Source organism: Eubalaena glacialis, chromosome 4 (genome assembly GCF_028564815.1).
Source record: "Eubalaena glacialis isolate mEubGla1 chromosome 4, mEubGla1.1.hap2.+ XY, whole genome shotgun sequence".
NCBI lineage: Eukaryota > Metazoa > Chordata > Mammalia > Artiodactyla > Balaenidae > Eubalaena > Eubalaena glacialis.
The window spans coordinates 131,810,381-131,825,342 of record NC_083719.1 but is presented as its reverse complement, the minus strand read 5'-3'; the positions used below and the strand labels follow the sequence as shown (position 1 = coordinate 131,825,342).

Sequence of the window (14,962 nt, the reverse complement as noted above, 5' to 3'; positions counted from 1 at the left end):
GATTTCTCTGTCCATAAGTGAAGTTTTATTGGAGCCCAGCCACGCTCTTTTTTTTTTTTTTTTGGCTGCGTTGGGTCTTTGTTGCTGCGCATGGGCTTTCTCAAGTTGCGGCGAGCGGGGGCTACTCTTCATTGCGGTGCGCGGGCTTCTCATTGTGGTGGCTTCTCTTGTTGCGGAGCACGGGCTCTAGGCACACAGGCTTCAGTAGCTGTGGCACACGGACTCCGTAGTTGCAGCTCGCGGGCTCTAGAGTGCAGGCTCAGTAGTTGTGGCGCACGGGCTTAGTTGTTCCACGGCATGTGGGATCTTCCTGGACCAGGGCTCAAACCCGTGTCCCCTGCCTTGGCAGGAGGATTCTTAACCACTGCGCCACCTGGGAAGCCCCACACTCATTTTTTTTACCTCTTGTCTGAGGCTGCTTTTATGCTACCACAGCAGAGTGGACGAGTTGTGACAGAAATTGCATGTTTCACAAAGCCTGAAGCACTGACTATCTGGCCCTTTACAGAAAAAGTTTGCTTAAAGATCATTTGCATCTAAGTGAGAATCATTCATTATACTGTGCAGCTAACCTTTTTATATGCCAGTTTTTTAGGTACTTATGTATAACTGAATACGCGTTAACTATTTTTCTTCATTTCTAACTTTTTTTTAAAAAGGCTACACTATTTCAAAGAAGTATTTAATAAAACTATGTATCAATTTAAATAGGTTTGTGTCATCACAAAACTGCTGACTAATTCTAGTAAATTACTATCGTTTGGTTATTATAAGCTGAATATCCAAACTGATACCAGCAAAGGTATGTAGTAGGAGGAAGGATGTTGCTATAGATATATTGTTAGTATTCAGCCAGAAATGCTTATTCTACTTCTTTCAGCCAAAGAAAAATTGGTTCATTGTCTAGAGTGATAATGATAAATGTATCAGATACATGGAAATAAAGAAGTCAATAGCTAAGTTAGTTCAGTCATAGGTTCTAGAATCCTGGAATTCTAAAATCATACAAAGAATACAGTATATGTTAAAGGTAATAACCGCACTGCCCTGTCCTGACACATCACACATCATTAATCACCACAGCGACCTTCAAAAATACCCTGAAGAGCAATGTTTCTTAAAAAAAAAAAAAAATCAAAAACTCAAAAAGAACTACCATATGATCCAGCAATTTCACTCCTGGGTATATATCCAAAAAAAACCAAAAACACTAATTCGAAAAGATACATGCACCCCAGTGTTCACAGCAGCATTATTTACAACTGCCTAGATATGGAAGCAACCTAAGTGTCTATCAACAGATGAAAGGACAAAAAAGTTGTGTATACACACACACACACACACACACACAATGGAATAACTACTCAGCCATAAAAAATAATGAAATTTTGCCATTTGAAGCAACATGGATTGATGTGGAGGGCATTATGTGAAGTGAAATAAGTCAGACAGAGAAAGACAAATAGTGTATGCTATCACTTACATGTGGAATCTAAAAAATACAACAAACAAGTGAATATAACAAAAAAGAAGCAGACTCACAGATACAGAGAACAAACTAGTGGTTGGGGTGGGGTGGACTCTAGGGGTGGGGGAGTGGGAGGTACAAACTATTGGGTGTAAGATAGGCTCAAGGATGTACTGTACAACATGGGGAATATAGCCAGTATTTTGTAATAATTAAATGGAAAGTAACCTTTAAAAACTGTAAAACAAATTTTAAAATTTTTAATTAAATAAATAAATGCATTATTAGGTAGAAAAGATGGAAGAAATGAATGTTTGTGAAGAATAAAAATATTAATCCAGGAAAAAAAAACTTTAAAATCTATCTACTCTAAAATCTTGGGAATTCCCTGGCGGTCCAGTGGTTAGGACTCCGAGCTTCCACCTCAGGGGACACGGGTTCGATCCCTGGTTGGGAACCAAGATCCCGAAAGCCGCAAGGCACGGCCAAAAAAATAAAATGAAATAAAATCTTGTCTTAGTTTAAGAATGTGATGTTAACGACAGGGTAAGCCAAAAATGACTTCTAGTCTTTTACTTGACTATAAGGTGGATACATTTGCATGGTGATAATATATGCTTAGCAGTAACCTTAGTTCTGGGCTTAACAGTTTGCATTTTCTGTCTTGTCCTGTTTTTCTCTAGTTGTGATAGCCTTTACACTGGTATATAACTACAGTAATATTAGAATATTTGACAGAGATGGGAAAAATGATCCCAAGCTGGCCAGTTGGGGAGGTTAATAACATTTTTTTACTGGGTGAAGTATGTTTGGGACTTAATTATTTTGTTAGTAGCTATCATTACATGGTATATTATTTAAGTGTTTGCTTGTTTACAGTCAGTTATTTGGAGAAGGGTACTGTTAAATTATTTTTCTTTAATATCAGCAACTAAGTTTATATAACAGGCAACTTTTTGAAAAAGATGGTCTGTTTTCCACTATATCTTTTTGTTTTAAGTCTTTCTGTTTGTAATCCCCCTTCCCCCCAGACCTCCACAGATTTCTAGCACATATCACAAGAAGACTGTATACTCTTTAGCCTGGGGGCCACCAGTACCCTCCATGACACTCGGTAAGTGTGAGTCATTCTGTAACAAACGTGAGAGTATTCTCTTTCTTTCAACTTAATCCTAGGATATGCAACCTGGAAAGAGTCATAAATATTCTAGTGCAGTGATTACTTAAGCAAGCTGCTATGTCCCCAGGGGTCCATGAGGGCAGTTATAACAGGTGATAAATTAGAAAGCATTCACCCAGAATAAGCCTCTCCAAACTCCAAACTAAAGCATATTTGGTCTCTTTGAGCTGAATTTTTTCATTGTGAATATAGTTATCTCATGCTGGGTCCTGATACCTAGTCTAATGATTTTCACTAAAATTTGCTATCACCTTTTAATTTTATCAGAATTATAATGTTGGGAATTCCCTGGAGGTCCAGTGGTTAGGACTCCGTGCTCTTACTGCCAAGGGCCCAGGTTCATTCCCTGGTCCAAGAACTAAGATACCGCAAGCTGTGCAGTTTGGCCAAAAAAATAAATAAAGTAAGATAAGCAATTTATTAAAAAAACAAAATTTTTTTAAAAAAAGAATTATAGTGTTAATGATCATCTGTTTTCACCTACAGTTAAAGCAAACTTAGAATTTCTCAATGATCTCTTGTTGCCTTTGACTGTATTCTGACCCTTTTCCTTTTCTAGCCCCTCAGCCTTATCTTTCTCTTTCTTATGCCTACAGTGGTAGGTCTTGCAGAATTTTAAAAACGAGTGTGTTCAGCAAAAGTCTTTGGTAATCTTTTCTTCACCATCTATAATGGAACATCTGTAAATTTCCATAATAATGTAAACGTTTACAGTGTAAATCATCAGAACTCAAGCAGCATTGCAGTGGTAGTTCATTCATTCATTCATTCAACAAATGTTGATCCTTGATTTGTGCCAAGCATAGTTCTAGCAGCGGTGAAAATAAAACTTGCCCTTACAGAAACCCACCAGAACCACTGTTTGCTTCTTAAAAATCAACATGATGATTGCTGTAACACCAAAGAAATCATTGCTTTGAGTACAGCTTCTTACACTTAGTCATAGCAAGTCCTGCAGCTCCATATATTTAAATGCCCAAAGAGTACTTGTTTCGGTAAGAGAAGGTAAATTCCCCAAAACTTTGAAAACATGTTTTCTGATCCCAGCTTTGGCACCCCTACTATTTTGAGTGGCAGAAGAATGTTTAAAGCAAATATGTTGTATTATAAATATTAATGTAGAATTAATACACCCTGTTTACTTCTGCCCCCAACAACTGTGTTCAGATGCAAAGAACAGTGACTTTATTCCAATATATTAATGTAATTCTTTTAAAACATCTCATAGTATGATATGGTCATACTATAGCAACAAATAGTTAAGTTGGTGAAATACAAAACTGATAAGCTTTCTTTTCTTATCTCATATAGGAGGAGAAGGGGACAGACCTTCCCTCACTCTATACAGCTGTGGAGGGGAAGGGATTGTCTTACAACACAACCCCTGGAAGCTTAGTGGAGAGGCCTTTGACATCAACAAACTCATCAGGGACACCAATTCAATCAAAGTGAGTTCTTGTGGTCTAAAGTCTTCTCATGATCTCTCTATCTTCTTGGCTTCTCATCTTGCATGATAAATGCCATTATAAGAGGTATCCATTATGCTCAGGCAGATTTCAAGCTTCTCTCAATTGCAATGGTGATTTATTATAAACTTTCCGATCTTGAATATAAAGCAGCCTTTTCACGCCAGCCACTTTCTCCAGAGTGAGGTGTTCGTAAAAATATTTTTTTAATATGGTATTCAAGTGCGGCTATAAGGTATTTTGCTCAAGACAGAATTGTCATTTTGTTTTTAATTTTTTAGTGAAATAATTACAGATTTACACAAAAGTTGCAAAAATAATACAAATAATTTCCTTATATCCTTGACTGAGATTTCCACACTTAGCCACTTTTCTTTACCATCCTATCAATGTATCTGTATGCCAGAACTGTCTTTTTAAATGAAACCATAAATGTTGAGATTTCCTTACTCTTTCAAATGAGCATTTTTTACTGTTGCTCATTATTTTGTATGGCTAGCATAAAAATAACATTTAATCATAAATTGAATTATTTTTGTTGACTGTATTCCTTCATGTCTTAAATGTTATCTGAACATTAACATTCAACAATGAATAAAAGAGACAAAATTCCTATTCTTAACAAACTTTTAGTTTTGTGACAGTTAAATGTATGGATCAGAGGCTCATGTAAGGAGTTTGGGTTGGAAATAGAAATTTGGAGTCCCTTCACATGAATGGTAGCTAAAGAAGCTGCGGGTATGTATGAGGTGATCTAAAGAGACAAGTAAGAAAAGAAGAGGGCCCAGGAAGCTTTGGGGAACACCAAAAAAAGTTAGAAAAAAAAAAAAAACGATTCTGGAAAAGAAACAGAAGAGATAGGAAGAAAAAAGGGTAGTGTGTATGACTTCTATTAAAAAGGCGACCACCCCCATGTTATCAAAGCCAATGGATATGTTTCATGTCTTATTGTGGGATAAAAATCATTTTAATTAAGTTCATTTCACAAGGTTAGACACTGCAGACATTTAGTATTTACTGGCCTCTCTTTTTTATCTCATTTAGGAAATCGTATTTCAGATACTTCTCTTAGTAACTCTTTGGCGAATTATGTAGATTATTTATAAGAATGGCTGTTGTACAATTAGAACATTTTTAAACTAGGGATTTTCTTTTTTTTCCCACACTGTCATCACTGATTTGTAAGAAGAACAATGTTTTCAGTCAAGATTGGTTTGTTTTGCTTTCTAGTACAAATTGCCTGTACACACAGAGATCAGCTGGAAAGCAGATGGCAAAATCATGGCTCTTGGCAATGAAGATGGGTATGTGTTTGTTTCTCTAAAAAAAAAAACTTTGTAATTGCACATATATTTGATCACAAGCTAATGCCATCTGTAATGTTAGTTGGGAAAACCTAGTTGTATTTGATATTCTGACTTATCCTGGATATCCTTAAATGACTCAGCTCTCTGCATCTTTGAGAACTGCAAAATAAGTTAAATATTTTCAGCCCAAAGAGAATGTTTGCCTACTCTGTGTTTTGGCTGTTGTGTGCTTCACAGAATCCTCATCTCCAGAATTAAACTGCCTAAATCTCCCTTCATTTTTTTTAAAGTAAACCTAGGCAGAAATGCTTTTTAGCTTCACCATGCCCTTTCCAACATCTTTTTGTTTTTGTTTTTTTTTAGGGTTTTTTTTCCCCTTCCTATGTTGGTCATAGTAACATAGTCCTATTTCAGCCATTGGTTTATTAATTCTTCTTTTAGCTTCTCCCTTGCACCATTTATTATAAGAGCCTGATAAACACAACTTTCCGGAGATTGTTGAGATTTATGAAGACTGTTTGAAAGAACTACTTTTTGTATCTGGTTCTTTGTGAGAGAGTAACCTCTGCAGTTTATATAGGGTTATCCTATTCCATTTCACCTTTCTTTGACTGATGGAATGAGGGATACACCTGTTTGCATTGGACTGTAATTTGAGCATCCATCTTTCTTGTCTTGGTGTGTTTCTTATTCCAGATCAATAGAAATATTCAAGGTTCCTAACTTGAAACTGATCTGCACCATCCAGCAGCATCACAAGCTTGTGAATACTATTAGCTGGCATCATGAGTATGGCAGCCAGCCAGAGCTGAGCTATCTGATGGCCTCTGGGTCCAACAATGCAGTCATTTATGTGCACAACCTGCAGACCGTCATAGGTAACTTTGGTTTCGTTCCATATTGGGGGTGGTATATGTGTTCCGCTACTTCTTGTTCCAATTTCTGTGCCTTTTTTCCTTTCTTTTTGGTATTAAAGTAAATACTACTTTTCTTATTTTTCTGCTTGCAAAAGTAGTATTTAATATTTAGTATTCACCTTATTTAAAATACAACAAAAGTTTCAAACATGACAAAATTCCCTAATCCCATCCCTCAGTAAAAACCAGTGTTATTAGTTTGCTGCATGTTTTCTCCAGATTTTCTAAAGTATAGTTATTGCTATAGTTATTCCAGGCCAGGGGTAGGGATATGACTTTGCATCTTGTGTGAAACTGTCGCTCTCCAAAGAGATTTTGCCAGTTTATATCCCCTTCCCTCAGTGTTTCCATGTGTGACTGCACCTAATTCTCACAGTCCTGGGAGGTAGGTTTTGTTATCTTCATTTTCCTGATTAAACTGAGGCTCAGAGAGGTTAGCTCACTTCCATAAGTCCCACAGCTAGTATATGATAGAGCCTAGATTCAAACCCAGATTGTCTAATTGCAGAGTCTGCATGTGTTCTAGTAACTACTAGTCCCTGCCTGGCACGTTGATCTTTTTCATATTTTCATGATGTATTCCTTAATGAATCTTAAACTTCTCTGAATTTCTTCAGCACCCAGAAGAACCATAAGTGGTCAGAGGCGCCTGTTCTTTTAATGTGAAGGAGATGTAATTACTTTTTTTTCTAATATGAAGAAATTATAATGTGACACTAATCTGTTTCCAAAGTGCTGGAGAGTATGTACTGTCAACCATAGTGAAAATTTCAAGCTGACATTTTAAATTTCTCTAGAACTAATTTCCAGTGATTTCCTGAGAATCTTTATTTGTAATAAAAAAATTTTTATTCTAGCAGTGACTCTCAAGTTAAAAGGAATATAGGAAAACTAATAAAGTGTACATAGATTTTTCTAATAATAAATAGTAGACAGTTTGTAACTAATAAGCATGATATGTTAGAAAGCTTATCCTAGTCCTCTGATTCCAAATTAAATATCTACTTTGGCAAAGGACATAAACTTAATTTTTTTAAACTTAAGTATAGTTGATTTACAATATCGTATTAAGTTTTAGGTAGACAATATAGCGATTCAGTATTTTTATAGATTATATCCATTTAAAGTTATTATAAAATAATGGCTATATTTCCCTGTGCTATACAATATATCCTTATTGCTTATTTATTTTATATACAAGTTTGTACCTCTTAATCCCACACTCCCATCTTGCCCCTCCCCTCTGCCCTCTCCCCACTGATAACCACTAGTTTGCTCTCTATATCTGTGAGTCTGTTTCTTTTTTGTTATATTCATTCATTTTATTTTTTAGATTCCACATATAAGTGAAAACATACAGTATTTGTCTTTCTCAGTCTGACTTATTTCACTTAGCATAATACCCTCTAGGTCTCTGTTGTTGCAAACAGCAGAACTTCCTTCTTTCTTATGACTAATATTCCATTGTACATATATACCACATCTTTATCCATTCATCTGTTGATGGACATTTAGGTTGCTTCCATATCTTGGCAGTTGTAAATAATGTTGCTATGAACATTGGAGTACATGTATCTTTTAGAATTAGTGTTTTCATTTTTTTCAGATATATGCCCAGGAGTGGAATTGCTGGGTCATATGGTACTTCTATTTTTAGTTTTTTGAGGCACCTCCATACTGTTTTCCATAGGGGCTGCACCAGTTACATTCCCGCCAATAATGTACTAGAGTTCTCTTTTCTCCACATTCTCACCAACATTTGTTATTTGTGTTTGTGTTTTGTTTTGTTTTGTTTTTTTGGCTGCGTTGGGTCTTCGATGCTGCACGCGGGCTTTCTCTAGTTGCAGCAAGCAGGGGCTACTCTTCGTTGCGGTGCATGGGCTTCTTATTGCAGTGGCTTCTCTGTTGCAGAGCACAGGCTCTAGGCGCGCGTGCTTCAGTAGTTGTGGCACACGGGCTCAGTAGTTGTGGCTCACGGGCTCTAGAGCACAGGCTCAGTAGTTGTGGCACACAGGCTTAGTCACTCTGCGGCATGTGGGATCTTCCCAGACCAGGGCTCGAACCCATGTCCCCTGCATTGGCAGGCGGATTCTTAACCACTGTGCCACCAGGAAAGTCCCTATTTGTGTTCTTTTTGATGATAGCCATTCTGACAGGTGTGAGATGATATGACTGTGGTTTTGATTTGCATTTCTCTGATGATTAGTGATGCTGAGCATCTTTTCATGTGCCTGTTGGCCATATCTTCTTTGGAAAAATGTCTATTCAGGTGTTCTGCCCATTTTTTAATTGGGTTGTTTGTTTTTTTGACACTGAGTTCTATGAGCTGTTTAGGTATTTTGGAAATAATCCCTTATCAGTCATTTGCAAATATTTTCTCCCATTCAGTAGGTTGTCTTTTCGTTTTGTCGATGGTTTCCTTTGCTGTGCAAAAGCTTTTAAGTTTAATTAGGTTCCATTTGTTTATTTTTGCTTTTGTTCCTTTTGCCTTAGGAGACGGATCCAAAAAAAATACTGCTATGATTTATGTCGAAGAGTTCTCTTCTAGGAGTTCTAAGGTTTCAGGTCTTACATTTAGGTCTTTACTCCATTTTATTTTTGTATACAGTGTGAGAAAATGTTGTAATTTCATTCTTTTACAGGTAGCTGTCCAGTTTTCTCAGCATCGCTTATTGAAGAGCATTAACTTAATTCTTAAGAGCAGTGCAGATCTTTTTCTACTGTAATACTGTCACCCTAGTTTGTTTTTTATTTCATATCTACTGAATAATAGAAAAAGGAAATAAATGGCCAGAATCCATTTCATTTTATTTTTACCTTCTTATATTTAAATAATTGAGACCTAGAGGAAAGTTGCAAGAATAGTACAAAGGACTCCCATATACCCTTTCACAGATTCAACAACTTATATTTTGTCATATTTGCTTTGTTCTGTGTGTGTATGTATGTATGTATTTTTCCAAACTGTTTGTGTTGCATGTGTCATGCCCCATATCCCTTAATATTTGTGTATTTTTTAAGAATAAGGCTATTCCCTTACATAACCATAATTCCATTATAAACTTCAGTTAATTTAATACAATAGTTTGATCTGCCATGCTTATTCTAGTGTTGTCAATTGATCCAATATTGTCCTTTATATCTAGAACAGTCTCTCAGCCTTTTTTTTTTTTTTTTTTTTTTTGCCACACCACGCGGCCTATGGGATCCTTGTTCCCCAACCAGGGATCGAACCCATGCCCCCTGCATTGGAAGTGTGGAGTCTTAACCACGGGACCACCAGGGAAGTCCCTCATCTTGATTTTTTTGAAGAATACCAGCCCGTTATTTTGTAGATGTCCCCTCAGTTTGGTTTGGTCTCCTATTTTCTCATGACTAGATTCAGGTCACACATTTTTAGCTAGAGTGCCATATATGTGATATGTTCTTGGTATCACATCCAAAATGTATTACTTTCATTTTGATGGCTTTTAGAAAGAAAGAATGATAGCTAACACTTCTTGCAGTAAGCCCATGTGCCAAGCACTGTGGATATGCCTACACACTTAACTACTAAACAACATTGCCCACATAGAAACAATATTGAAAATCACACAGAAAGCACGTGGCAAAATCTTGACTCTTGCCATGTTAATACCCTCCTTTATGTCTTTCTGTTGTTGTTGCTGGTAGAAATGACATCATCCCCTTGTCTTACAGAGAGCAATCCTGAATCTCCAGTGACCATTACAGAGCCCTACCGGACCCTCTCAGGGCACACAGCCAAGATTACCAGTCTGGCATGGAGCCCACATCATGACGGAAGGCTGATATCTGCTTCCTATGATGGTACAGCTCAGGTACTATTGCATCCTTGATTCAGTGGGTTCTTCACTATGTACTCTAACTTAAACTCTTCCCTCTTTTCCTCCAGTTTTGTACAGACTCCTTCCCTCACCATTATCTTCTATAGAAAGGGATTTTTCTGAGCTCTAGAGGGCATTTTAGTTTATTAAACATATCTGGGCCCTTGGCAGGCTAAGTTTGGGGTGTTTTTTACTTAGATGAAAGGGGAAATATTAATAGGAACTAGCTAAATTCTGATGTTTTTAAAGATTTCATTCTGACCTACTGTCAGTTTAATGGACTACAGTTGATGTGAAAAGTACTCCTCCCGGGGGCTTCCCTGGTGGCGCAGTGGTTGAGAATCTGCCTGCCAATGCAGGGGACACGGGTTCGAGCCCTGGTCTGGGAAGATCCCATATGCCGCGGAGCAGCTAGCCCCGTGCGCCACAGTTGCTGAGCCTGCACATCTGGAGCCCGTGCTCCGCAACAAGAGAGGCCACGATAGTGAGAGGCCCGTGCACCGCAATGAAGAGTGGCCCCCGCTCGCCGCAACTAGAGAAAGCCCTCGCACAGAAACGAAGACCCAGCACAGCCTAAATAAATTAATTAATTAATTAATTAAAAAAAAAAAAAGTACTCCTCCCATTCTGTTCTATCACAGAATGGTGACTATAAATAATGAAAAAATATTTCTAATAATAAATTGGTAACTCAATTTACCTCAATTTACCAATTTTGAGACCTCCAAGTTCTCAAAAATAAAGATGAGATGCCAAACCAGAGGTATGGGGTGAGTTTCGGATATCAGAACCAGAAGAGACCTTAGGAACTGGGGATCTATCATCTGTGATGGATGTCTGTCTCAGTAGTGAGTGGTAAATGAGCTATCTGCACAGAGCTGAGAGCCATGACGGGCTACCCTTTGTGCAGTGCAGACTGGAGTAATTCAAGAAACAGCAAGGAAATTGATCATCTGCCCACAGACAGAAGAATCACCTGTGAGAAGTTAGAACCCTAAGCATCCATCGCATGTGCAGGTGTGGGCTCTGAATTAGAATTCTCTTCAGGGTATCTGAATCCCCAGCCCAAAACTAACATACGATACTGGTTCAGGACAGTGAAATCCATAGGGCACCATTAAAGCTTACTCAAAATCATCCACATGGGAATGCCTCTATATCCCAGAATACATAAACCTCCCACAGGAAATAGCACTTTCTGAAACTGAACTCCTAAAAGTACAAATCACAAGAGGAAATAAGAGTACACAGATTTTTAAGATTTTTTTCAAAAATGTATACCCCCCCAAAAAACAATAGAATAACCAGAAATTATTCTCTTGTGTGACTTTTGGTTTTAGGTGTGGGATACTCTCCAGGAAGAGCCTCTATGCAATTTCCGAGGACATCGAGGTCGACTGCTTTGCATCGCATGGTCCCCGTTGGATCCAGACTGCATCTACTCAGGGGCAGATGACTTCTGTGTGTACAAATGGCTCACTTCCATGCAAGAACATTCCCGACCTCCTCAAGGTCAGTCAAAACCTGGAGCCCATAGCTTGCCTAATTCCCTTTCTCCTTTCCTCAGTAAATGAGTTGACTGGAGTCAAGCAAGGAAGACATTCGTGCAGGGCGGCAGCAACAGGATGGTAGGGTTGGAAGCCCAAGCAAGGATAGCAGCCATGAGGGGCCTGAGGACAACACCCAAATAGTAACAAGTATACCTAGCACCCAGATCTTGTTTTCTAAATATCATTCTCCATTAAAAGGGACCGACCAGGGCTTCTAGAGAAATGGCTAATTCCAGGTTAGGACAGGAAAAATACAAGATGAGCCTGCAACATCATATGCCACAAAGGAAGGAAGTGCTCAAAGAATAGAGATCATCAAAAGGACAAGAAGCCAGCTTGAAGGGGCTGGCTACCCAAATCTGGGACAATCTGAACTTGAAATAATTAACAGAATTCCATTTCTGGCTATAAAAGAATAACTGGTACCAGATTTGCCCACTCACCAGAAATAGCTAGAAAACTAGACAGAGTATATAAACAGCTAGAAATATACCTGAAGAAATGAAATGATACATCCATATAAAGACTTATAAAAGAATGCTCATAGCTTTATCTATAATTGCCACAAACCGGAAACAACAACCCAAATGTACATCAGCTGGGGCTTCCCTGGTGGCGCAGTGGTTGAGAATCTGCCTGCCAATGCAGGGAACACGGGTTGGAGCCCTGGTCTGGGAAGATCCCACTTGCCACAGAGCGGCTGGGCCCGTGAGCCACAATTGCTGAGCCTGCGCGTCTGGAGCCTGTGCTCCGCAACAGGAGAGGCCGCGATAGTGAGAGGCCCGCGCACCGCAATGAAGAGTGGCCCCCACTTGCCACAACTAAGGAAAGCCCTCGCACAGAAACGGAGACCCAACACAGCCATAAATAAATAAATAAATAAATAAATATTTAAAAAAAAAAAAAAAAAGCCCTTGACCCTGCCTCTTCTCCGTCAAATCTAAAAAAAAAAAAAATGTACATCAGCTGGTAAATAAACTGTGGTATATCCTGTAGTGGAATTCTACTCAGCAATAAAAAGCAAGTAACTACTTTTAAACACAACTAAATGGATGAATCTCAAAAAGGATTATGCCTAGCAAAAGAAGCTGGGCACAAAGACTAAATACTGTATAGCTAATACAGAGTATGAAATGTAGTTATAGGGCTTCCCTGGCAGTGCAGTGGTTAAGAATACACCTGCCCATGCAGGCGACAGGGGTTCGAGCCCTGGTCCGGGAAGATCCCACATGCCGTGGAGCAACTAAGTCCATATACCACAACTACTGAGCCTGTGCTCTAGAGCCTGCGAGCCACAACTTCTGAGCCCACATGCCACAACTACTGAACCCTGCGCACCTAGAGCCCGTGCTCCCCAACAAGAGAAGCCACTGCAATGAAGAGCCCATGCACCGCAACAAAGAGTAGCCCCTGCTCGCCACAACTAGAGAAAGCCCGTGCACAGCAACAAAGACCCAATGCAGCCAAAAATAAATAAATAAAATAAATTAAAAAAACAAAAGAAATGTAGTTATAAATCATACAAATTTCTAAAACAGACAAAACTAAACTACAGTGACAGCAAATCAGTGATTGCCTGCGGCAATGAAATGCATAACCTAAATCTAATCATGAAAAACATAAGGCAGACCCAATTTGAAGGAAATTTGACAAAATAACTATCCTGTAATCTTCATGAGTTTCCAGTCATAAAAGTCAAAATAAAATCTGAGCCTGTTCAGGCTGAAAGAAAGTAGAGACATAACAAGCCAGTGCAACATGTAGTCCTGGATTGACTCCTTTTGCTATAAAGGACATTCTTGGTACAACTGGCAGAACTTAAGTGAGGTGGGAGTAGACAGGAGTAATGTATCATCGTTAATTTCCTGATTTTAATGGTTGTGCTCTGATGATGTAGAATATCCTTGTTTGTAGGATACACACTCAAGTATTCAGGGGTAAATGGGCATTGTGTTTATGATTTAATGAAATCCCAAAAGAGTTTGGTTTGGTTAACATTTTGATAATATAACTAAGAATTCATTGGGAAGGAAGGGAAAGGGTAAGAATGTTATCAAAAAGAAGAGAAATAAGGTTTTGGAGATTATCTCCTAGAGTGCTTTTAACCAAGAATATATACTTTAATCTATCCTTTTCTGAATTGTGATTTCTATAGGCAAGAAAAGTATTGAATTAGAGAAAAAAAGGCTCTCTCAACCTAAGCCAAAGCCCAAAAAGAAGAAAAAGCCCATCTTGAGAGTGCCTGTAAAGCAGGAATTGTGTAACGGGAATGAAGAAGAGAGCGTAAAGGAGAGCTCGGGCCCTGTTGAGAATGGAGTGTCAGACCAGGAGACTGAGGAGGAAGCCCGGGAGCCAGAGCTACCCTGTGGTGTCACCTCGGCAGGTATGTGGCCAAATCCTGTGTTTCACTAACTCTCTAGGACTTAGTAGTCATGACCAGGAAACTAAGCCAGGTCTACCTTTGAAATGTTAAGGGGATCTAATGGATGATTGGGATGGAAATAGTGAAGTTCTATAGAGAAAACTTCTTATCAACTTGAGCAGGGTAAGACTGTGGGACAAAGTGAAACTAGGGCAATGTATACATAGAGACTTACATGGGGAAAGTTTTAACAATATGATGTCATCAGCCATGTTTACTGAAAGAAACCATTGTCCCTTACAAATATCTGACCTAGAAACTATCACCACTCTGGGAACTTGCAGGCAAACAATATAAATAGGACTGACTTGTTTAATTCCACAGCAGAATATTTTGATGTGACAGAATTTAAAATGGCCAAAATATATGGTACAGAGTTCTCCCTGACCCTCTCCATCCCAAGGGATGGCCACTGGGACCCACAGTTTGGGTAAATAAAGATCTAAAAAGTTTAATGGATTTATCTTTTAGATTCATCAGAATACTTCTTTATCATAAAATGTTCTTTTACCCCTGTAGATCAACAACTTAGTTTGGGTTTTTTGTTTTTTGTGTTTTTTTTGAGTTCATGGTGTGTACACTCAGGATTGTGACTCTGTATCCCATACACTTTAAATTTCTATTGGTAAAGTTGTTCCTTGTTTGTGTAATTAAATATGCAATTAGTACTTTGTCACCCAAGCCAAGTTTGGGAACTCCTAGACCTATGGTATAAAGCTGTGGAGGCTAGAACCTTTATAACTTTTCCTTAGATCAATTAGTCAAGAGTTCTAAGTAATAAACCTACAGATTCCTGGAAGGCAGTTT

General features: G+C 38.4%; 1 protein-coding gene across 4 annotated transcripts in view; it reads left to right on the top strand.

Moving 5' to 3' along the window:
* The window catches only part of GEMIN5 (gem nuclear organelle associated protein 5), a 41,963-nt gene that overhangs the window by 11,683 nt on the left and 15,318 nt on the right, over positions 1-14,962 (top strand). For all 4 annotated transcript variants that reach the window (XM_061189902.1, XM_061189901.1, XM_061189904.1 and 1 more), the window contains exons 10-16: positions 2,500-2,582; positions 3,960-4,096; positions 5,345-5,418; positions 6,118-6,299; positions 10,038-10,177; positions 11,524-11,695; positions 13,889-14,116. In XM_061189902.1, the coding sequence (XP_061045885.1) occupies positions 2,500-2,582; positions 3,960-4,096; positions 5,345-5,418; positions 6,118-6,299; positions 10,038-10,177; positions 11,524-11,695; positions 13,889-14,116 (1,016 nt within the window). The remainder of the gene's footprint in view (positions 1-2,499; positions 2,583-3,959; positions 4,097-5,344; positions 5,419-6,117; positions 6,300-10,037; positions 10,178-11,523; positions 11,696-13,888; positions 14,117-14,962) is intronic.